This window comes from Augochlora pura, chromosome 5, assembly GCF_028453695.1.
Source record: "Augochlora pura isolate Apur16 chromosome 5, APUR_v2.2.1, whole genome shotgun sequence".
Lineage (NCBI taxonomy): Eukaryota > Metazoa > Arthropoda > Insecta > Hymenoptera > Halictidae > Augochlora > Augochlora pura.
Genome location: NC_135776.1, coordinates 9,282,741 through 9,308,557, shown reverse-complemented (window position 1 = coordinate 9,308,557; position 25,817 = coordinate 9,282,741). Strand labels below are relative to the sequence as shown.

The 25,817-nt window shown below is 34.7% G+C and overlaps 1 protein-coding gene across 2 annotated transcripts in view; it reads right to left on the bottom strand.

The window, feature by feature from the left end:
* The window catches only part of Ptx1 (pituitary homeobox homolog Ptx1), a 71,590-nt gene that overhangs the window by 34,863 nt on the left and 10,910 nt on the right, over positions 1–25,817 (bottom strand). The window contains exons 2-3 of one of the 2 annotated variants that reach the window (XM_078181297.1): positions 8,073–8,270; positions 2,271–2,527 (exon numbers count right to left, since the gene is read on the bottom strand). In XM_078181297.1, coding sequence (XP_078037423.1) covers positions 2,271–2,527; positions 8,073–8,270 — 455 coding nt within the window. The remainder of the gene's footprint in view (positions 1–2,270; positions 2,528–8,072; positions 8,271–25,817) is intronic. The other variant, XM_078181298.1, reaches the window with a different exon arrangement.

Here is a 25,817-nt window from a genome sequence, read left to right as displayed (position 1 = left end):
GTAGTTTTTATGGGCTAAACAGTATGTAAATGAATACAGTCTGAAAAATTCCATACCACAGTTTATTGATCCGAAAAATCAGAATTTCTCGAAGACAGACATCTATGAAATAAAATCGCGTTGGGAAAAGTGTGTTGAAACAAAACACTGCTACTTTTCAGTACAATACTACACTTTCCATAGCTTTTAAAAAAAGATATGCAGTTTTGATTACTCACATAAAAATCCGATATTTCATATGCACCAGCCTAATATTACCGAGTATGCTTAAATCAGTGCTCGAAATTTGCAATTAATAGAACTCGATTGTCGAAAGGAAATTGAAATTATTAGCACCGTCGGGCAGAGAAGTGCCATTTTCCAGAAGCGATCCATGTCCGCAGCACAACACCTCGAGGTATCAGAACGTGGTAAGCATGAATTGTTGGCTTTGTAATCGACGGTTCGCCGTATCAATGCGTCCATTGTGGGTCGCGCTACTTCGATCGAGCGGGATGGAGGTTGCTCGCGCCCGAGCTCGGGAGACGTAGAAATTCAGGAGTGTGTACATTCGGTAAGTCATTTGCAACAGGACGCGCTATACATGCCGATTAAAATAGATAGTAACGTTTCCGTTTGCGCAGAATTGTTTGTCCAGAATAAGAAACATGATCGATAGAGGCTCGATCGGACGATAACGCGGCAACGAGCCGATAGCGGTGCTTTTCGACGAAGAGAAAAAACCCGCAGGCGACCCGAACACCGCGTGTCGACTCATTTTGCACGTTTAATCGAACGGCAATTAGTCACGAGGCAACGTGACTCATTAGCTTGCGGGTCTCTCCGAGTATATCTCGTCTGCGCAATCTTCGATAGAAAATGCCGTCGCGATTTTGTTCGCACGGTTCGACGAATATTTCGGAACGCGTTCGTACGCTTTCGAAATTTATACTTTGTGTATTCTGCAGCTTGGGACATTTTTCTGGGTACGGGGCATTGTTGCATGATTTTACTTCTAAAATATGGCCGCTTCAAGTTACGACTATTAATTATTTGTGCTAGGGTAGCGTGCTTAATTGTTGATTTATATGTATAGAGTAATTGAATATTTTACTAAGAAATAGTAGATATAAGAGAATGTTCTTTTTTTGCTTAAGACGTTCGTCGTCGTGTCACCCATATCGAGTGACAGGTATGTTTCTGTGGGGGACCCGTCACCATAATAAGAGTGACGCTCTTCTTGTTCTAGTTAAATAGGATTTTATTTATTTTATTTATTTAATTTATGAAAATCGCATTTGTAGTACAGGAATTTAATGGAATAAGCACCGGCAAATATAAAATATATGATAAAAATACTTAAAATTTATACATTATTAGATTTGTTATACACTAATTTATATTTAATGTATAAAATATAACGTTATTCTATACATTCCGATTATATTTGGGCCTAGTAAGGAACTCGAGCAATGCACGCTTGGCGACGAACGTGTTAAAAGATATGTGAGTGTGTACATATATTATTAGATATAATGTTATATGCATTATTGTCTTCCATATGTATGCGTATATATATTATTATATGTAACGATATTGTATATATTATTATTTTATATCTACTAAATTATATGTATATAAAGTATTTATTGTAATTATATATATCTATCCATTTATATATACAATTCTTATATACACAATAATATATATAATATCATTGTATTAAATATATATAATCGTAATCTAATTTTGTGAAATCAACGTAACTTGATCCAAGTACTGTAGTTGATACTAAGTGTTGTACTTTCGATATTTAACTTTCTAACTGTGGCTTTCAATAAATAAATTTCATTTCGTGGGTCTTGATTATTATATACAAATCTATATTATTCTAAGAATTGTATTTAAAAAATATTTCATACAAGGTGATATTAATTTTTAGAATAAAAATCCTACTACACACTATAGCATTAAGTATGACGATAGGAAAATAAAATATTGTTAAAGACCAAAGTAAAATATTGTTAAATACTGTTAAAGACGACAGTAAAATACTGCTAAATATTTTAAAAACATTCTTGAAAACGAAAGTAAGATACTGTTAAATACTATTAAAATATTCTTAAAGTCGAAACTAAAATACTGTAAAATACTATTATATTAAAATATCCTTTAAGTCGGAAGTAAAATTCAGTAAAAGACAAAAGTAAAACACTGTTAAATACTATTAAAATCCCGTTAAAATCGAAAGTAAAATATTATGAAAAATATGTGAAAATGTTATCACTTACTCTGACTCGTGACTCTGCAAGCCGCAGGTACTGACCCATCTCTTCTCTACTCGGCATGTCCGGGTACCGGTTCGTCGCGAAAAACCGCTCCAACTCTTGAAGTTGCTGCGACGTGAAATGTGTCCTCTGCCGCCTTTGGCGTTTATTCTTCTTCCCGTCCTTATCGTCTGCGTCGTTCACACCGACCACGCCAACAGGAGAAACCACCCCTCCGCCAGCGCCCAATTCGTGTTTTACTTCTGTCGGTGTCCGAACATCTGAAACGTGTTAAGATATCACATTCTCAACGAAGACAGCGACGTTTTATCCTAGCAGATACATAGACTGGAATAATATAGATAGATATCATATGTATACATATAGTATAGATATATAATATAGATATAATAGAATGAGCAAGGAATTAAAAACTGGTCGAAGGCGCTATTAACAATTTATTGATCCTCATGAAGACTAATAATTTCCGATTCATTGTTGAGATAAAAGTGTTAGATTGAAATAGTGTAAATTCTTATTATTATGTAATTTTTTAAATATTAGATGCCTCGCGCGATTAATGAAATAATTAAAGTGAAAATAGAAACTGAGCTTCAATGTTATTGTATGATTTTTTAAATGTTAAATGCTTTGCACGATTAATGAAATAAATTAAATAAAAGTAGACTGAGCTTCAATGTCATTGTATGATTTTTTTAAATATTAGATACCTTGCAGGATTAATAAAATAAAAACACGTTAAGGGCCACGTTGATCACGTACAACCGATACTACTAGTTGATTTATGTTATTATAATATATGAATGTTATTACGATTTTAACATGGAAAAGAATTGAACTTGTGCTTTCGATGTTCAACTTTTTAGTCGTGGCTTTAACTATAATTGTCAAACGCGTCTCTCTTCAATGAAGGCAATAAAGAATCGCGCGTGCGAAATTAATCCCTTGCCGTACCATTTTCATTACAATTGCTATGATTAGAATTTTTCAGACGGTCCTAATTTCTTAGAAGAAAAAGGAATTTTATATTTATCGTTAACCCTTTGCAGTCGGAGCCATTTTAATCTTCTACGCCCGTCTGGCGACTCCGGAGCGACGCTAAAATTTGCTACAACATTTTGAAAAGAATTTTCACGTTATTGAGTTTCTTTGTGTTCGATGAATTGTCAAATAATAAAAGTCTTCTTTGTGTTCGATGAATTATCAAATAATAAAAGTTTTCTTTGTACATACGCGTTCAATATTCGTATACATCAAATAAAAACGATCATACAAAATGGAAAAACTATGGGTTGGAACAAATATCTTCATTTTGGAACTAAAATAGCCTTGTGTGCAAAAGTTTCAATCCAAAGTATTTGTTCAGACTTATAGCGTTTCCATTTTATACAATCTGGAGCTGTTTATACATTATGGAATTGTGTTTTGTGACTCGTGCAACAGTTAACGGCTCTTGACAATTTTCTAAATATAAGTAAATCTGCTAAAAATGATTGGAAACGTAACACGATCCTTTTTAACGGCACCTTAGAGTCTCCACTCGAATTCAAAGGGTTAAAATAAATTGTATTTATAAGTATTTTGTATGATCCTGTAATAAATTATAGTATAGAATTAATCACATGAGTTGTGATAAAGGAATAACTAATAAGTATTGGACGTTTCATAGATGTACATTTTATGTTCATTTTAGGTCTCAACGCCCTAAAATAGACATCTTTAAGGTGTCTTATGCCAGACATTATAACGACGTCCAATTTGGAGTGTTTTAGACGTATAAAGGATGTTTTAAAGACATTTGAACGATGTCTTGATTTGCAAAATTAGACGTTTCTAGACCGTTTTTAAGCTGTTCGTCCCGAATGCCCTACACTAGACGTTTTTTAGATGTTTTAAAGACGTCTTTGTGCTATCTGAGTACATTCTATACGCAAATCGTAAAATCGTGTAAAATAAAGGTATAAGGCGACACTGATTATAAATAAGTTATAATTTTCATAATTGAAATGCATCTTTCTATACAATGTCTATACAGTAACTCATCTATGTATACAGTGTCTATACAGTAATACGTCTATCTATAGTATCTATACAGTAATGCACCTATCTGTGTAGTGTCCATACAGTAACGCATCTATCTATAGAATAATGCAAGCGTCGGAATGCAATGGGAACCAACGCAGATCCTACACCAGTTAGATCGTTCCTATAGTTATCTCTGTGCGACGGCGAAGCTCCATCCCGTTGTTCAGGAGCTGCCACGAATATGTGTTTGTCATGATAGTGACAGGTGAGGGTATGCCGCCGCCCCTGACCCCGCGACAAATCACCAACCCCCCTTACTTCCATTGACAACTCGTGATCGATTGCCTACTTTTTCAAAGACTGCCGCTGGCCCCGCGTCTGATGATGCCGCTAACTATCTTTCAGGACCCCGGCTATTATTTACAGAGATACCTAACCGACATTAGGCCGCGCTGATATCGGCTGCACTCCGTATCGAGATCGCTCGATTTCTCTATCGCTGCATTCGAATTTATTTAGTATTAGCTAGGGCTCGCACGGAACCAAAGTGTATCATCGAAAATGTTATATTCATTGTTGAAGACTACTGTGTTAAATCATTGTACTGCTTGATTGGGCGGTTTTTGTGATAATAAATAGCTTCGGGGTTCTCGATTAGCGATTTTAAAAATAGAGCAATTGTCGATTTGGAAATTAATGCTTCGATTATCGATTTGAAAATTGATGCTTCGATCATTGATTTGAAAAATCGAATTGAGCTTTTGTATGTTAAACAAATTAATTAGAAGTAATCCAAATCGCTTTTTTAAAGTAATAAGAATCAGAGAATATCAAAATCTATACAATGTCATGAATTACAGTATATATTACAATCAGTGTAAAGTGTATATTACAATCACATGAATTACAATGTCAACATACTTTCTGTCTCCAGTTCTATCAAACATTTAGCTTCTTTACTTTAGCTTTATAATTCTGTAGCTTTCTTCTGTGCGTTAAACTTTGATAAACACAATAAAGTAGCTGTAATTAACTTTATTTTTAACCTTTCGCAGTCAGAGCCATTTCAACTGGACATCCAAAATATTTGTTGAGATTTACAATGTTTCCATTTTATATAATCTCGGGCATTTTTTATACATTATGAAATTGCATTTTGTTACTCGCGTAACAATTAACAGCCCTTAATAATTTTTTTAACATAAGTAAATTCGATGGAAATTATTTTTAAGTATGGCATGATCATTTTTAAAGGCGCCATGGAGTCGCCACTCGACCGCAAAGGGTGAATTATTCATAATAGAACTTTGGGCGTCAAAGTAATGTCAAGATTATTTTTAATCAATTATAATAGAACCTTACGTATGAAAGTTATGACAAGATTATTTTTAATTATTCATAACAGAACTTTACGTGTCAAGATTATTGTTAATCATTAATAATATAATGTAACGTGTCAACGTGAACACCAACGCGAGTATATTCTTTATCGTCCTCATCCATCGGTATACCTGATCGAGAACAGGATCGAGGACTCGTTTATGAAATAATTTGGAATAACAAAGATCGGTGTGCAGGGTGGCTGGTGTTCCACGAAGGCAGTTCGACGATAAGGAGTTTTGAATCCAGACACACTAGCGAGCTTTGCCGGTAACAAGAGGTACGTGCTGGACTCGCGTAAGGAGTACGAGAGGCTTCGCCCTCGTCTCGGGATTACAACGAGTGAAGTGAGATCCGTCCCCGGGGTTTGTTGTTAACCAAGACCGTAAGACTCGGAGAGATATTTCAATTTGCGGGGATTTGGGGCGGCTGCGAGAGCGTCGGCTAAGTGCCGAACAAACGTGCAAACAAACGATGGCAGCATTTTCCTCACCTTTCTCGCGGCGCGCACGCCGGCGACGCTCTCTATTATCATTTGATAGCGCCACCCGTGAGAATTGTCAGGGATGATCATAAGGAATTTCCCTGCTACCGAATTTCATTACAGCGAATTTTAACCGTTTCCGCTCGAAGCTATTTTTATTATATTTTAAACATATTTCCCGGTATTTCTATTTTTATCATTTGTTGCGTTTTATGCGTAAGAAATTTAGCTTACTAGCAAGTACAATATTTGTTATTTTAATAATCTCTAAATATAAACGGGTCTAATACTATTACAATTATTTTGAGAAGTAGTATAGTAATTTTTAGTGGCGTTCCAGAGTCTCTCGAGTACAAAGGTTTAACGAGCTTATTCTAGGTCGTAACGAAATTAATTCGTTCGATATTAGAAATAATTAGAAATGGAGACAAAAAATACAGCGGGGTTTGTTGAATTTTGTTTTAATCATCGGTAACATTGTAAAAGCTATTTTGTGTCGGTAATTGTGTACGTTCTTGTCAATTATCGAGATCTATAAAATGCATCTTTACAGCCTCGGATGAAGAAGCTTTAATTTATGCTATTAATCCGATTGATAGCTAAATTAAAGAGATAGTATTTCATTTATCGTAATATGATAATTGATTTATTGTTTTATTCACTATGACTGAGTACTTTTAATCCTTTAGACACGAAGCAATTTTAACGGGAAATTTAGAATAATTTCTCTGACTTGTAGCATTTCCATTTTGTATAACAAAGTGTATTCTATGCATTGAAAAAGAGTTTTTTCTACTCTTGTTCGCACCTTCTGTAAACACTGTATATATTAACTCTTTGCACTCGAAACAATTTCAATTATAAATCTAGAACAATTTCTCTAGCTTATAGTATTTCCATCTTGTATAACAAAGTGCATTTTATGCAATTGATTCTTGTGATTCAAACTAACCTGACATAACCTACAAATTTTTTTAAATGCAAACTTTGTTAGTATAAAGATCATTTTGAAATGTGACAGAACAATTTTAATGGTACTTCAGAGTCATCGTTCGAGTGAAAGGGTTAACTTGGTCCTGTGTCGAGGTTACCTGATACGACAAGATCATTGAAACCGGGGCCCGTTGCCTTTGTTAAATTGGACTCGCGTTTAACCCTTAGCGGTCCTATGTCGAGTGTGAATCGATGAAAGAATTTCTGTAGATAAAGTTGCCTATTTTCTTGACTATTTCGACAAAAAGTTCAGACATCATTTTGTACCAGCCCAGAATATCTCTGTAGACGAATCCAATGTTGCGTTCAAATGAAAGAATTTCATTCAAAACTATATATTATATAATATAATATATTATAAAATATTAAATATAATACATATAATATATTACATGTATAATCCCAGAAAACTAAACAAATGGGGACTTCGTCTATACTTATTGGCTGACTCATCATCCGGATATTTATGTATACTTTTACCATATCTTGGAAAACAAACGACAGACACACTAATTTACCGCGATTTACCAGTCGATAAATCCGGACTGCTTTACACCTGTACAATAATCTACAGCAGTCGATACCCGAAGCTGTAGGATACTGTATGTTCACCGACAGACTCTATACTAGCATCATTCTCGGCCAAAAATTACTTAACATGCAATGCCGTTTAACTGTAATGATAATGACGAATAGAAATGGAACACCTTTCAGAATGAAATCATCAAAATTAAGGATTGGGCAAATTCCAAAGTGAACGGTACCAAGCGGCAAAGCGATTCGCGGAATCTGTGCGGACCGGTGGAACGAACCTGCGAATACAGCGCGGATCGGAAAGGGTTAACTCGGCGCGATGATAGTTGCGAGGAAAGGTAGAGCATAAACGGTTGCAATAAGAAAGTTCGTAAAGTGGGTAGGCGTACCTTTTCGGATATGCGGCCTGTGTGTCGTGTTCGTGCGGGACCTGGGCGGCGCGGTGGAAAATCCACCGGAGGGTGCTGTGGGCGTCGCGCCCTGTTTACTCGGGTTGCTACCGCCGGGAGTGTGAGGTCCATGGCCCGTCAAATCGAGCCTCGCTAAACTCTCGTTCATTTCTTCCCGGAATTCACCCTGTGTCCATACTGCAAAACGCATTACACCCTCTTGCAACGTTGTCTACCTTCTCCATTATCACCACTATTTACTACGTTCCGTTTCGCGACCGAGGGGAACTCCCAGCACGACGGAACCTCGATTATCCGGACTCTCATTGTCCGAATCGTGTCCATTATTATTATTATTATTATTATTATTATTATTATTATTATTATTATTATTATTACTATTATTATTATTATTTAGTTTATTATATAGAAATTGTGTTACTGTATTTGAATTGAACTAAATTCGAGACACGCGCACATGACTTTCCGTAGAATTAGATGAAAATTTATTTAATATATTTCAAATTCGTGCTAGTAAATCTAAGGATAATGCGACACGAATTATCGTAATTACCGTAGAAATGGATACTGTAATTTGCAGCTGTACTCTAGTGTGCGGAATATTCGGATCCCCTTGTTCGGATAATCGAGGTTCCACAATGGTTTGTAGTTTCGTTGTGAAGGGATCTTTACTAGGGATGATTTTAGTGTTGCATGTATGTGGGAAATTAATGTTTATTAACTACTGTATTATTCTATGTCTGTCTATTGTATCATCTAATTTTAGTGTCGCAATATATGTAGAAACCTAATATTTAATAACTACTCTGTTATTTTATATTTATCTATTGTCTGATCTAACTTTAATGTCGTAATGTATGTAGCAACGTAATATTTATTAACTACTATATTATTCTATATTACATATATTCTATACACCTTATTACACTACATTCTAATTTATACTCGTTTATGTCTCATATTTTCTCTGTTTTATTTATTCTTTGTATAGTTTGTGCAGTTTCATAGTAAATGCAGTCTACTTGTAACAATGAAATTATTATACCGCGTCGAAGATAGATAAGAATTGTTCTTTCTAAAGAAGTGCGCGAAAGATTTTAATGCGAAATAAAATACTTAATAATTTCAATTGCAAATAATACACTAACAAATTACAAATTCCCTACATGTGTTATCATTGTAAGATTGTTGAATCATAAATTAATCAAAGACGTAGTAAACAAAGTGAAAAATTACGAGCTATAAGATTCGAAATTTTAAGATTGATTAATTATAAATTAATCAAATCCGCAATCTAGACGTAATAACAAGGGTTACGGTAAAAAATGTCGACCCATGGTATTTGACATTTTAATATTAATCAATAATAAATTAATCAAATTCATGGTCTAGACATAATAGAAAACGTTACGGTGAAAAATTCCGAGCCATAACATTTGAAATTTTAAGACTGATCGATAATAAATTAACTCTTTGCTGTACTATACTCTTTACAATTACGACGATTCGAATTCCTTAGATCGCACTAATTTCTTAGAAGAAATAGGAATTTTATATTTATCCTGTCCTAGAATGTATAAATAATGGTGACAAAAGAATAAAATTTGATTCCTACATAAAAGAATGGAATAACAATCATAATTAATCCCTTGCATTGTAACTTCTGTCACTCTTCGTTATTTAGCACTTATTTGTCCTCAATAGGATCAGATCATTTTTGTCTTTTCTATTGTCTTTATTTTCTTCCGTCTATAAACTTTGATAACAAAAGAGTTCCATTTTATTTCAATTTAGAAGAAATTAATATCATTCATATTTAATTGATCTTGCATGGAATCTTTATCACGAGTCTGACTCTCGTTATTACAGTGCAAGGGTTTAACAGGATATTAACAAATATTCATCCGATAATTTGTTGCGTCGTCATTCACAAAATACCGGAATTTTTTGCTATCTGTAGAGATGATATGATCTACATAAAAACAACGTAACTTGTTCGAAATCATATATTCTTCAGTGAAATTTTGGAAAATAATATAAAAAAAATTTGTCTTTATATATCAATTTTTAATTTTTTCTTGCATCCTGAAGTTATATAAAATCCGAACAGCCAAGCGCTTAAACTTTGAATAAAATTCTTCTATACCCAATACCAAATACTACGCTTTTACTTTGTTTCTGTTGACGTTTGCACCGTTATGCAACGCAACTGAAACTGAAATCCGTTCTTTATTGGCATTATCCATGTTTGGTAAAAATTAGAATTTGATTTATTTAGAATTCAAAGGACAAGACTCAATTAATTTCTATAATATACACGTGACGAATATCCGTCATTAAGCTATTGACGAAGTTTCGTCACGCGGACGAATATTTGTTGATAAAAATCTCCATCGCGTGTGTGACTCGTTGAAGTACAGCAAGGTGTTAATCAAATCCAGAATTTAGAGAAGCTAGTAACCATTACAGTGAATATTTCGAACATTATGGGTGGTCCCTATTTTCCAGGTAGATTTTCCAGAAGAGCATCGCGCGCGCGCGCGCGCGCGGTTAGGGTTGCAATAGAATCGGCGACACGGTGGAAGAGTGACACGCGTATCCCCATCGTTCGTAGCCGGCAGCACGTCGCTAAATCAGCCCGAGTTACGCGCCGACTAATTGTGAACCACGTCCCTCCCTTTTGCCGCCCCCGTGGAAACCAAATATAACTAAACGGAGCGAAACTAAACGACCGGGCCGATTAACTTCTCCGTTGCCCGACTGCCACTGACAGCTCGCACACTCGCGAGCCCTATTCTCGACTACTTTCCGCTCCTTCTCTTTTTTATTCTCGCCGGAATACCCGCGCGGATAAATAATTACCCGAGAGACAGAGAGAGATTGTGCGCCGGCGGGGCCGACTCTCTCGGATGATTTGACCGTTTCAGACACGGCGCCGTGTCGGTCGACGACAAATGTTAGTTTATGACGAAGCGATACCGTTCGTCAGACTCGTCGGAGAAAATAATGGAAACGTCGCTTAGACCGCCTGTCTTCCGTTCAAGAGATTAACCCCTTGCACTACGACTTCCTTCACGCTGCGTTGATTAGTACTTACTTCTCCATAATACTGTTCTTAATAGGGCCGGATCATTTTTATTTCTTCTATTGTCTTTATTTGCTTTCGTTTCTAGGCTTTGATAACAGGAGAATTAAATTCTATTTCGATTTAGACGGAATTAATAATATTCCAATTTATTAGATCTAGCATTGATCAAGTACGAATGTTGTTCTGTTCTTTAAAATTCGAATAAAATTCCAATCCCTGGTCATTCATATTTGTCAAACATAAATACGCATCACTCGAAACCAAACCGACTAGCATAAGTATCTTTTTATCTACGCCAGTCTTAACCCTTTAGTATACTCCGTCGAGTCCGACTCGCGATGAAAATTGCAGTAATAAATTGTTAAGAACAAGTGTTATTGTGTTTTTTAAAATTCGAATAAAATTTCAATACTTTGTCTTTAATATTTTTCGAAAATAAATATATTTTATTATAAAATAATAGAAACGTCGCTTAGACTGCCTGTCTTTTGTTCAAGAAATTCACCCCTTGCACTACGACTTCCTTCACGCTGCGTTGATTAAAACTTATTTCTCCATAATACTGTTCTCAACAGGATCAGATCATTTTTATTTCTGCTATTGTCTTTATTTGCTTCAGAAGAAAATAAAAGAATTCAATTATATTAATAATATTCATATTTATTAGATCCAGCATTGAATATTTATCACGAGCCTGGCTCATTTTCATAGTGAGCAAGGGGTGAAATACGGAACACGAAATGGTAAAATCGCGCCGCAGGTATTGCAAATATCTGAGTATAGAGAAATTGTTCAATGATTCGAGAAAGTCGTAAACAATTTCTATAGAAGAAATCTATCCATCTAACATTAAATTTTTTATGGAACATCCAATGTTTTATGGAACATCCAATGAAAGTATGTTTCAAATGCGGTATACAGAGTTATCAAAAATAGACTAGAAATTTTATATAAAAGATAAGCTGTCTTGAATTTGATTCGCTTTTTAAATTTTGTTATAGAGTATCGTCTATAGCAACGTGACGGATGACAGCTGCGAAATTGCGAGCGCGACGTATTCGAATCTGATGTCAACCACTTGCCATACTTTGACGAGTCTGGCATGCAACGGAAATTTCTAGTAATAATTTATTTAGTGCGAATGCTATTCCGTTGTTTTAATTTGAATAAAATTCTAATTTCTTGTCATCGGTGTTTAAACATTGAAGCGACTGTAGACACACGATAAATCTAAATTGCTTTTCTTCTTCTTAGAAAATATTACAATCGAAAAACTTCAAATCGTTGCAACTATGAAGAAAATGGTACGGCAAGGGGTTGATTACTTGATCTAGCAAAAAATTCACCGACGCGTACACCTGAACGGTCCAGTGTAACTCGCTGGAAGGTGTCGCGCAGTGTTCGACGCCTCAAAGTAATCGGAAAAAGATTTATATTTTCTAAACTAATTTAATTTCGATCCAGGACTTTTAATAATTTTGTCTACATTATGTAGTGCAATCTGTACTTTGGCAAACAATCCCTCCCGACGAGCAATGCGCGTCGTTTTTGTTTCTGTGACAATCGCATGACGACGCGCATATCACGTCGTTGGTGATTCTTTGACAAAAGCATTACGACGTACGTGGCACGTTTTTCCAGCGCAAGTGGTTAACCCCTTGCCGTACTTTAACGAGTCAGACTTGTTCCGGAGATTTCTAGTAATATCCTGTTCAGTGCGACTATTATTCCGTTCTTTTAAGCCGGAATAAAATTCTCTTATAATCAATATTTAAACATTCTAATAAGTGTAGACATACAATCAATATAAATTTTCCTTTTTCTCCTGAGAAATGATTGCAACCGAGAAGGTGCTTACCATTGTCACTATGAAGAAAATGGTACGGCGAGGAGTTGAACATCCCCGAGTAATTAGAGAATGTTGCCGATAGTGGGATCGTTCCATAGAGCGCGCGGAATAGTTTCTTAATCTACGGTGGGCAAACAGATCGGTTACCTATTTGATGTGCTAACCGTGGAACACGTGTAGAGACCTACGGACGGCCATACAAGGATAAGCCGTGTTGCCGAAGAGGGTGGCCCCGAGTGGTTTGTTTGCTAGGCCAGTCCCTAAGGAAAAGCGTGCACACCGCGCTGATGCGCCGTTATCGGCGATGCCTCCTCGGCAAACACATCTGAGCTCGGAACATGAAGTCCGTGCAATTTATCACGGAACATGTAGCCGAAGAATGCGAACAACGTCGCCGACGTAAATACAATGACTCCCGAAAGAATTCGAACGTTAGTATAGCTTCTACACTGTGTTTAAACAAATATATATTGCAAGGAAAAATTCCTTCACGTCGCATTTTTCGTTGATTTTTCACTTATATTACATGTATACTGTAAATGTATTCTGTTATTGATTACTTTGATATTGTACATTATTGTTATTATGTAATTTTTTCAATGTTGGATACCTTGCATGTTTAATAAAGTAGAAATGTAAATTAAACTCGAATATTATCGTATCATTTCAGAAACGCGTTGATTGTCACGTCGATCACGTATAGCCGACATTAATAATTTTTTTATGTTATATTATAATACATTAAACAAGCATAATGTTACTAGGATCTTAATATGCAAAAGAGACGAACTTGTACTTTCGATGTTTAACTTTTTAATCGTGGCTTTAACTATAATTGTCAAACGCGTGTCTCTTCAATGAAGGCAATAAAGAATAGCGCGTGCGAAATTAACCCCTTGCCGCATCATTTTCTTTACAATTGCTATGACTAGCATTTTTCGGATTACGCTAATTTCTTACAAGAAAAAGAAATTTTATATTTATTGTTAATGCTTTGCAGTCGGAGCCATTTTAACGTTTTACGCACGTCTGGCGAATCCGGAGCGACGCTACAACATTTTCAAAAAAATTTTCACGTTATTAATTTTATCTGTGTTCGATGAATTGTCAAGTAATAGAAGTCTTCTTTGAGCATACGCGTTCAATATTCGTATACATCAAATAAAAACGATCATACAAAATGGAAAAACTATGGGTTGGAATAAATGTCTTCATTTTAGAACTAAAATAGCCTCGAGTGCAAAGGGTTAACTGGAAATCCAGAACATTTGTTTAGACTTATAGCGTTTCCATTTTATACAATCTGGAGCTGTTTATATATTATGAAATTGTGTTTTGAGACTCGTGCAACAGTTAACAGCTCTTCACAATTTTCTAAATATAAGTAAATCTGATAAAAATTATTTGAAACGTAGTACGATCCTTTTTAGCGGCGCTTTAGAGTCGCTATTCGACCGCGAATGGTTTAAATAAATTGTGTTTATAAGTATTTTGTATGCGCCTGTACATGCGATAAAGGAATAACTAATAAGCACTGGACGTCTTATAGATGTACATTCTATGTCCATTTTAGGTCTCAACGCTTTACGCCATAGAATGGACGTTTTTAAGATATCTTATTTCAAACATTGAAAGGACGTTCAATTTAAAGTGTTTTAGGCGTCTTAAAGACTTCTAGAAGATGTTTTGATTTGCAAAATAAGACGTTTTTAAACCTTTTTCAAGCTGTTCGTCCCGAATGTCCTACATTAGACGTTATTCAGATGTTTTAAAGACGTCTTTATGCTACCTGGATACATGCTATAAGCAAATCATGAAATCGTATAAAATAGACATATAAAACGATATTGATCATAAATAAATTATAATTTTAATAATTGCAGACTTCTTGAGATTTGTTATTACAGAATAGAGGTATAAAACTAGTAATGAAAATATAAGAAATAATTATTTCTACAACTTTTATACTTAACTTCGTAAATTGTGTGATTTATATACAATAATACAGGTAATGTATATAATTCCATAATTATAATGTATATATATATGTATATAATTTGATGTTGTTTTTTTTAATTATGCAGATAATGTTTTATGCTAAATCGAAAGTTTGTTATATTTTGATATTTATATACCATTAAAGATTTTTTCCTTTCAATGTACACTTATACAGTATATATGGCGTAGAAGTTATAGCTATGTTAGTGTCCAAATACTTTAGGAAGTCACTGAAAATAATAATTATAAAAATGTCAAACTTGTCAAAGTATATTGTTAGAACAATAAAATTATAGAGAACTAGCAATGAGAATTTAAAAAGCACTAAGTTTTGTAACTTTTATACTTAACATTGAAAGCTGTCCGACTCGTGTAATATATATAATATAATATATGTATAATTACAATATAATTATATTATAATTACATATATTTCGATGTTTTCTTGCATTCCTTGAATTATATAAATAAACTTCTATTCTAAATCAAGAGTTCATTGCACTTGGACAGTCGTACACTTGCACTTATTTAAATATATAACATACACGTTAAATTCATACTAATATCCGCATACTTGTAGAAGAAACTATAAACGTTTCTACCAATCAAATAACACGCAACGTTGACGATTTTACGTCCAGGCTCTTATGCACGGCCATTATTGTCGCTCTTAACCTGTTAGATCGCACTAGGAGCGTTTCGGTTGCATTCGTAACACCATGCAAGTAGTACTCGAGCGTTCATCTGTTGTACAACTTTTTATCTCTATTTTTATCTGTATTTATTCTGTTGTACAAGTACGGCACACGTGCTACAGTACACATGTAGCCACGGCACACACGCAGACTGAACGCGCACGGAGCTCCAGCATGATTTTTCAAACATAAATACGCATCACTCGCAACGAAACCAACTAGCATAATTATCTTTTCACCTACGTCAAACTTAACTCTTTAGCGTATTACGACGAGTCCGACTCGTTATGAAAAGTACAATAATTATAGTACTGTAGTACTATACTTACGCTGTTGTAATAAGTACAAGTGTTGTTCTGTTGTTTAAAATTCGAATAAAATTCCAATCCCTCGCCATTAATACTTTTTAAACATAAATATACATAACTCCTTGCGAACGAAACCAACTAGCATAATTATCTTTTCATCTACACCGATCTTAACCTTTTAGTATACTTCGATAAATCCGATTCGTAATGAAAATTATAGTAATAAATTATTAATCTCTTTACGCCCAAGGCCACGTATGAGTACGTTTAGTTTTCTTAAAATTATCATTATTTCAAGCGTAAAGAAAATGCGAATCCAATTGAGAAAGTATTTGCTACAGAATCTCTCAGCATTCCTAACAAAACCTCATCGAACGAAATGAGATGTATGATAAATAAAAAAGAAACAATAAAATAGATTGCTCCCCACTATTAAAATTCATCCTTGAAGAGGTTAAGTACGTTTAAAATAAGAATAAAATTTCAATCCTTGTCATTAATATTTGAGACATTTTCTGTCTCCCTTAAGAAACGATTGCAACTAAGAAAATCTTAATCGCATCGACTCCCAAGAAGATGGCACGTCAAGGGGTTAAAGATAGATCGCGTGCATCGCTGTTGTTTCCATGGATTCGATGTTTGAAAAAGTGGCTCGGAAATATACCGAAATCGCTCGCCGCTGAGAACTGCCGGTTTATTTTTTCAATTGGTGAATTCGGCTGATGCGCGCGTCCAAAATAATAAATACCCGTGTACGACGCGATAAATACTGTGACGGCTTTTGTCGCACATGTCACGGCTTTTATTCTTCCCGAACGTAAATACGTCGGTGATCCCCCCCGCATATCGGGTAGCCGAGCTTGAATTGTAGGTGTAGAACGATGAAACACGGTGTTATCCCGATGGCCGCCGCACTAAAAATGTATTCCCCGATGGTGTTTTGATAAAAGCGGCGTTACAACGGCCGAACTTCCTCGTTTCGACGCTTGTGTATTATGCCAAGATTAGAGTTAATCTTATAATCTGCGTACTGATCCGACACCCGCTATTAAACCGACTTGCTCAACCGGTCGAAATTTATAGGACGCCATCTTACGATATATAGAATCGAAAACTGTACATTTCCCCACCCCGCACCCATTGTTGACGAGTTTCTCTCGAAATATCCGAACGATTTGAGATTTCACGCGTGTTCGGATAGTGGAAATGTTCCTTGGTTTCCGTCAATTTATTGTGTAAATTCTGTGTGGAATTTAATTACGTAATTATTGTAATAATGTCAAGAATATGTAAAATCGATGACAGTAGAAACAAAATTTGATGGAGAGTAACAATTTTGTGAGATCATTGTAAGATGCAGGAATTAAATTAGGTCTAATATTTTTCTTATAATATAATTTAACATATTGTAATGTAATTTATTAACTTTTAATGTAATGTCATATAACGTAATGTTTCGTAATATTTCTTAATGTAATTTAATGCTATGCAATATAATTTAATACAATGCAGTGTCATTTAATGCAATGTAATGTAATGTAATGTAATCTAATGAAATGGAATGGAATGAAATGGAACGTAATGTAATGTAATAGAATGTAATGGAACGATTTCCACATATTAAACATATTAATAGCGATAAGGACAGACTTAGAATAATTTACAATTTTGTCGAACAAAAACCAATATTTGCTAAGTAAACCATCCGGCTTGAAGCAATAATAAATAAAGAAACAGATATAAACCTAATCCGTAAATGGATGCCAAAGAATTATTTGTCGAAGAAATATTTATCGGGATAATCGTAAAATCCAAGACCGGCGAGTATCGCTAGCGAAAGACACTCGGATCGATCTCTTCAGTGTACTAATATCCTCTGTAAACGGATTAGTAAAGGACAAGACTCGGAGAACAGATATTCGTAAATTTCCTCGTAGAACATGATGGTAGGAGATATTTCGATTGTTCCGTTTCCGGGAAAGAGACGGAGAAGACGAAAGACCGAATTTATTTGTAATTTTTAAGAGAGAAACAGCGAGAGAGAACAAGAAAGAATGCAACAGAGAAAGAGCAATAGAGAGCATGATAGAGCAATAGAGAACAAGAAAGATATCGAGAAAGAGAGAAACAGAGAAAGAGCAAGAAAGAGAGCAATAAAAAGGAGTAGAGAGCAACAGAGAAATACCAATAAAGAACAACAGAGAAAGAGCAATAGAAAGCAACATATATAGAGTGATAGAGAGCGATTGAGAAAGACCAATAAAGAGCTAGATAAAGAGCAACAGAGGAAGAGCAATAGAGAGCTAGATAAAGAGCAACAGAGGAAGAGCAATAGAGAGCTAGATAAAGAGCAATAGAAGAAGAGTAACAGAGAAAGTGCAGTAGAGAGCTAGAAAAAGTGCAATAGAGAGTAATAGAGAGCAAAAAAGAGCAACAGAGAGAAAGAAAGAGAGAAAAATAGAGAGAGAGAGAGAGAAAGAGGCAAAAGATGGCAACTAGAGGGACACCGAGACAGGTTGTAACTCACAAATTTATTACTTTTCCCCGCAGCTTCGAGTTATTTTATGTCAAAGACAAACCGGCCATGTACGAGCCGAGGGGAAGACGACGAAACGAATATCTCAGCTGCTTCGTCGCATTTTTACACCCGCGGGATATATTAGTAGACCGCTAATCCGCACGGATTTTACGGAGCGGCTGTGCATGCGACCGGCGACGTCGCTCTCGGCCAAGAAGACGACGCGTCGCGACGCCGAGGACACCCGATGGACCATTTTCGTTTTACACTCGAATAAACCCCATCGATTACCGCCAGAATCGAACGAATCCGACGGAAACCCGATCGAAAAATCGAATCACGGTTTAAAACATTTTTACACGAGTTTAAATAATCGTAATTTTCGCATGGTTTCTCAAAGTAGTTGGAATAATTAATGTGTTCAGAAAGAATACCTTAAATGATATGATAAAATGAAGTTATATATTATGCTAAGCATAGTCGATATTATTTCTAGTAGATGCGTTTGTTGTTCGAGTGTTAAGTCGAAGAATTATTGTTGCTTTGTAAAAAAATAGTAAATGAAGAAACTTAGAAAATAAGTAATAGCAAGATTCTAATTTAGTTTTTTATTGTGAATAAAAAAGAAACAAATAATAATAAAAATTTCAATAGAAAGATGTCAACAAACGGAGAATAATCATAAAAATAATGTCAGTCTGAATATTGTAGCTTCTAATAAAAATATCGTTCGCCCTTATTAAAATCTTAAAACATAACCTTAATTTGTAATAAAAAGATATGCATCGAACAATTCACGTTTAATTATCCAATTTCTGAAGATTTTGTGACAGAATGTTAGTAAAAAATATATATGTATAAGTTATTATACTATTAGATATTTTTAGATATTATTAGATATTTATATTGTATTTTATTAATATTATTAGATATTAATATTCTACTACGTTAGTATTATTACATATTAATATTCTACTACATTAGTATTATTACATATTAATATTATATTATATTAATATTATTAGAAAAAAAGCGTACGCGTTGCCATAAATTTCCGCGGTCAATAAATCTTCCCGAATTGTGAAAAGAACCCCAACATTATTAACTGCTAATATTTATAGTACTTGTGCTGCGAGTCAAGTTCAAGAATTTTACCGGAATGACTAATTTCGTGGGACCTTCGATGGTCCCCACAGCTGCGGGATACGATTATTTTAGCGACCCTCGCAACCCTCTTCGTTGTTGAGTTACAATCGCGACACGGTCCACTAAACACCCACAATTTTTACACAACGCGTCATTTTACTCGTGTCCGCATACAACCGTATCATTGCTGAACGATTATCGACGAATCGTACACTATTTTTTTTTTCCCAACACGAAGCATTTTTTTCGAAACGACGACATTAATTTTGCCAGCTGCGGATTCGCTATTAACACGTGATCATAAATCATCCCTCCCCTCCCAAGGATAATACTCTAATTTATTTGGGAATATATTATTAGGGAAATCGAAATTGGTAATTCTTTAAGCTAGTTGATATTAATTAAATTAATAATTATAAGGAATAATTAAATTAATATACAATACGTTTATTGTTCTTTAAATGCTTTTTCGAGGTAGCTGGATTAATAATGATGGATAAATTGAATCAATTATTTTACGGCAGAAAAATTATGTAAGAATAAAACAATGATGCAGAAAATGAACATTTAAGTTTAGTAAAAATATATTTATTTAAATAGATTTAGTAAGAATAATATTTGTAAAACGCAAGGCAAAAGAGATCTTGTATAATGAAGTTGAATATACGATCATTCAGTTAAATATAAGAAAATATTTGTATCTTAGAAAATACTCTAAAATCTGTAAAAAATATATAATAATAATAATAATAATATATGTATTAACATATGTAATATCAGTAATAGTATACTAATTTATATTTTATAATAAAAAAATCTAAAAAAGATTATTCATTGCCTTTATAACAGTTAATTTTTATTTCCTCTTAAAAAAGCCTCTGTAATGCATTATTTTATTAATTTCGAGAAAACATATTTTGCAATTTTATTATTATCGAAATATTACATTAATGATAACTAAGAATAATAAGAATGTCCAAGTTAACAAATAACTTCGAAAGAAGCTATTCGTTGACATTATAAAAGCTGACTTCCATTTCCATTTTGAAAGATCTCTATAAACCTATCATTTCAGAAACAGCAATAAAACAACATTCTAAACAATTAATTTGCCAGAGACAATTCACGGTTCTTCTAAAAAGAAAGTAAAATAGAGAACCGGTAGTACTCTCGTACACGAAGCTATAAAACACCGCCATCTTTCATCAGCTAGATAACCGCTTAGGCGAAAACTATTTAACGTTCTCCGTTAATAAAACGATTAGATGAATCTGTTAGGAAAGAAAATATTACGGTAATGATAAATCCGTTAACGGTAAATGTCAGTCCTCGTCAAATATCTCTTGATCGATGCCGGGGATATTGGTACAAGCTTTATTGCCGCGCTGGTAAAATTTCCGGGTAATGAAAGCAGGACCGAAATAACGCTCCATCGATAATTTTATATCGGAGATTACGGTGGTGCAGTGGTTCTGGTTATAATCCCTGGGTTTTATAACTCTGATAGATTGAATTCATTAAGATCTTGGCTGGTTTGCAAAACGGTAAACCGAAACCCAGCGAATTTTCCCTTAATCGCCTGGATAATTATTTTCTCAACGATCACGGAATTTTGCTATGCGACTGACAACCAATCGCATTGTTTCTTTGCTGCAAAACCTATAAATCGCATAATTATTAGTAGCGATGACTATTAATTAATCCATTGCACTCAAAGTCATTTTAACTGCGAATCTGAAATAATTTGTCTAACCATAGTATTTTAACTGTAATACATATGTAATTTATATTATTCGTTAGTAATAAATTATTAATAAAGTGGTGAATAATACATTACATGTATTATATAATAGGCACCACATTTTTGTGTCCTAATAATTTTCGAGCAAGACAGCCAAAATAAGGATTAGAACCCCAATATCCTTTATTAAGAATAACTTATCAGATGTGTTATTCCTCAAAATAACTAATCGAAGCAATGTTTTTACTAAATTAAAGATGGAAGTCCAAAGAACAAGAAAACAATATAGGTTAGGTGCTTTGATCTTGTTTTGTCAGAAATAATAGAATAAAATATGTCTGTAATATGCGCCTTGCCCTTCCATTTTCAAACTAGGATAGAAACGAAACTAAATAACAAATCTACACAATTCTTTCACTAAGTTTAGAGTAGAAGTCCAAACTAGAAAACAACTTTAAGTCAGGTGCGTTGAATAGCAAAGAATATATTAATACCAACTATTGTCAAAATGCTCCATCACCTAGTTCCCAGCCCAATATAAACCATCGAAGCGTTTCTCGAAGACGCAAACCGCACGTATTTCCTGTGTCGGAGTCACGTCTTCGAAAAATCAAAGTTTGTCACGTAGAAGAGTGCGCGACGGCTTCACCGAACCGATCTTCGAATGACGAACGAGCGCAGTCGGCCACTTGATAATTACCGAACCCGACGTCCCTCCGGTTGGAGGAAAAACCGTGGGTGCCCGTCAGGGGTTGAAGTACGACCGCGTGGCAGTAGCACCTGTGAGCGCAGGCTGCTTACGATCTCCTAATCTCGTAATCCTTAGCTTCCTTAGGAAGTCGTTTATTAGTCAACCGTAGCGACCGCGTCGCATCGTTGGGGCGACGACCGGGTGTACTTGAACCGGGAATCCTGCTCTTTTTAGAAATATGTATTCGGAAACGCTGGCCGATCGATGATATTTTTGGGCGACGCTTTCTCGGAAACGAACGTCCCCTGTTCGGCTCTTTGTTCGGGAAGAGGAGGTAGTCTCCTTTCAAATTAACATAATTTTTGTTTCTTTGATATTATAAAGAAGTTTCGCTTTTCATGCGCGAGATAACACGATAATATTATTAAAAAGAATTAAATTTTGTCAATTTTATTTGCAGAAAGGATTTTCGTGGCATTATAGTGAAACGAAATGATGATAAAAATGAAATAAAATTTTGCGATTGAATAATTGGATTCAATTTACATCGAAACGAGTAATTTTCCTAATAAAGCATTTTTAAACTTAATACTTCACCGGTAATCTGTAGATCGGTTTTTAAAGTGTTAAATTCTATTATTGCAATTTTGAATATTATTGTATAATATTCTAAATAATAGATACCTTCTGCGATTAACAAAATATGTAAAATAAACATAGAAGCTATAATTTAACATTGAGCTGCTATAACCTCCGATATTATTACATAGTTTCCTAAATATTAGATACCTTTCGTAATTAATAAAATAAAATAAAGTAAATATTATTTAACGCAAGTATTAAGAAAATAAAAACATTTTAACAGAGATTACCCTATAATAATAGTAATATCACAACCGAACGAGCAATTTTTAAAAAAAGTGTTCTCGTGAAATTATAGTGGAACAAAATGATGGCAAAAATAAAATATAAAAATAGAAATAATATATAAATATAAAAATAAAATGAGAATCCCGAAAATAGTCGCGTCGGACGTACAATTTATAAACAGCTCTTGCAAATCGAACGTTTTTCTTAGAAAAAATATTCGATTATTTCCGATTTATAAAAACTAACACTTGACGAGTCCCATAAAAATTCGCTTTCCACGAGAAACTAGCTAAACCAGCGTCAAGACAAACAACGTATATAGGTTTGTTTATCCAACACGACCAGTCCGAGCGGATAGTTCGTTGGATAGGGTTCGGCAGCGCTTGTTAACCAATTTGTTTAGTTCCAAGTTGACACGGGGGCGAGCACATGGGACCGATAAGTAATCCGAGACGCAATGTGTCTTTCCAGTTTAACACGCGTGACGCAAGACGTTTCGGAAAACTCTACGGATAGAATGTCTTACGAGAGTTTTAGACAGCTTGGCGCTACGTAGGGGAACCCCCTGCGACCTATGGGGCAAGGGAGCTAATTAATTAGGCTACAACGATGCTTCCTGGTGTCATGGAAGTAAAACATGTGTTCGCGTCACCGTTCCACTGTTTTATGAGTTCCTTATGGATGTATCAGCTTCGCGAACGATGGGATTTAGATACGGAAGCGTGCTACACCAGCTAACGAATGTATTTTCCAAATACTACTTTCTAGAAAATTAATTTTCCTTTAGTAATCTTGATGTGACTTTAACGCGTTCGTAGACGTTAGGGTTGCTACATTAATTTTCATTGTAATGCAAAATTACGTGAATGGTTAAAATTGAAATTTGTAAGCTATATTGTTATGCATTTACTATATATATATGGTACTTATTTTGTGAAATCATTATGCATTTTAATTTTATCTGTGTCGACGTGGATGTTATATAATATATATAATTATTAGAATTTGATATTCTAAGCAAGCGGACAAAATGTGGCTAATCAGAATGCCTATATCGCAATTACTTTAAGAATTAATCAACTGTATATTTTTGCAGCTTATTCGAACTTTTATTGTTTGCGAACATATTAATGTTTCGCTTCTTTTTGTATCATATTAAATCTACTTGCACACAATCTATAATGTATTTATGACAGTGGACATTATCCGACTAAATATTTATCTCAAAATATTATCTAAATGAATACTATTTAGTTGAATAATATATTCGAATAAAAATGATTCATAACTCACTATAAATTAATCTATCTATTTATTCGAATAAATCGAATGTAAATAAATAAATTTCGATAATGAAATGAAGATTGTGAATTTAATCAAATAAATTATTCAAATAGCAATTGTAAAGTTAATCAAATGAATTATTCGAATGGAGATTGTAAAATGAATCGAATAAATTATAGGAATATAGATCTCAAAATTAATTGAATAACTTGTCTGAACAAAGAAAGAATAAAGAGATAATAAGCAATGCTAAAAACAAATTAAAATAGTTTACAAATTTCCTCCTAAATAACGTCAACTATATTAAGAATTCCTTTCTCAATTTCCTTATAACTAAAAATGGATATTATTCAATGTTTACTCAATATCATCATTAAATTATTAATCTATGCACGCATTATTTTGCAAATAAATCGTTAACCAACAAATTAAAAACTGAAAGACTATCATCCCCATTTCGAACACGATCCGTTTCAGAAATTTCGTCGGAAGGTATGAATTCCAAATTTGTTCCCAAGCGGGTGCATTCGAGGCGTGATTCCCTGCGTTAGTTGTTTTTAGGAACCTGCTATGTTTTGAGATACTTCTAGAATTACAGCTTCGAATTCGACGAGAGGTTCGCGATGGTTTCCCATGGCTCCCCGGTTCGGGTGTCCTCGGTCTTCACAGGTTCGGGCACGCACAGAAATTTCCCCAGAGCGGAACGACCCTGCCCACTTCAATCGAAACCCGCTTGTGAGTACACTCTACACAAACCTCGTTCCAGAGGAAGACGGGCCGGGTCGGGCCGGGTCGGGCCGGGCTTTCACCTTGCCACGGCAGCTGAGATAATGGGAAGGAAATCAGTTCATTTCTATGTTGATCCTACGGGCTTGGTTCCTGTCGCGCTTAGAAGACCGCCACGATTGCCTCGGTGATCGAGAAATTCGAGCCGGAAAATCGACTTGATAGCCCGGCTCATCGGGAGATTTAACTACCTCCGTCGACTCTATAATATTCGTACTATGGATCGGAAAAGCTAGTTCACTATAATATTCGTACTATAGAACGGAAAAGCTACTTCGCTATAATAATATTCGTACTATAGAACGGAAAAGCTACTTCACTATAATATTCGTACTATAGAACGGAAAAGCTACTTCGCTATAATATTCGTACTATAGAACGGAAAAGCTAGTTCACTATAATATTCGTACTATAGAACGGAAAAGCTAATTCACTATAATATTCGTACTATAGAACGGAAAAGCTAGTTCATTATAGTATTTGTGCTATTTGATTGAAGAAGTTAGTTCGCTACAATAGTCGCACTATTGTTCTCTATAATATTGCCGTGGAATGGACGGATCGAGTCTTTCGAGAAAAAAGTATGGTCGAGTCATTTGCTAAGCAGGAAATGTGTGGACCGAGGATAGTACAGTTATTTCCAAAAGTATTTGGATGGTAGTGCGATCTTTACTTCTATGGCGTATGTTTAGATAAATATATATTGAGAGGGAAATATAATTTATGGTATATATGTGTATATAAATGACA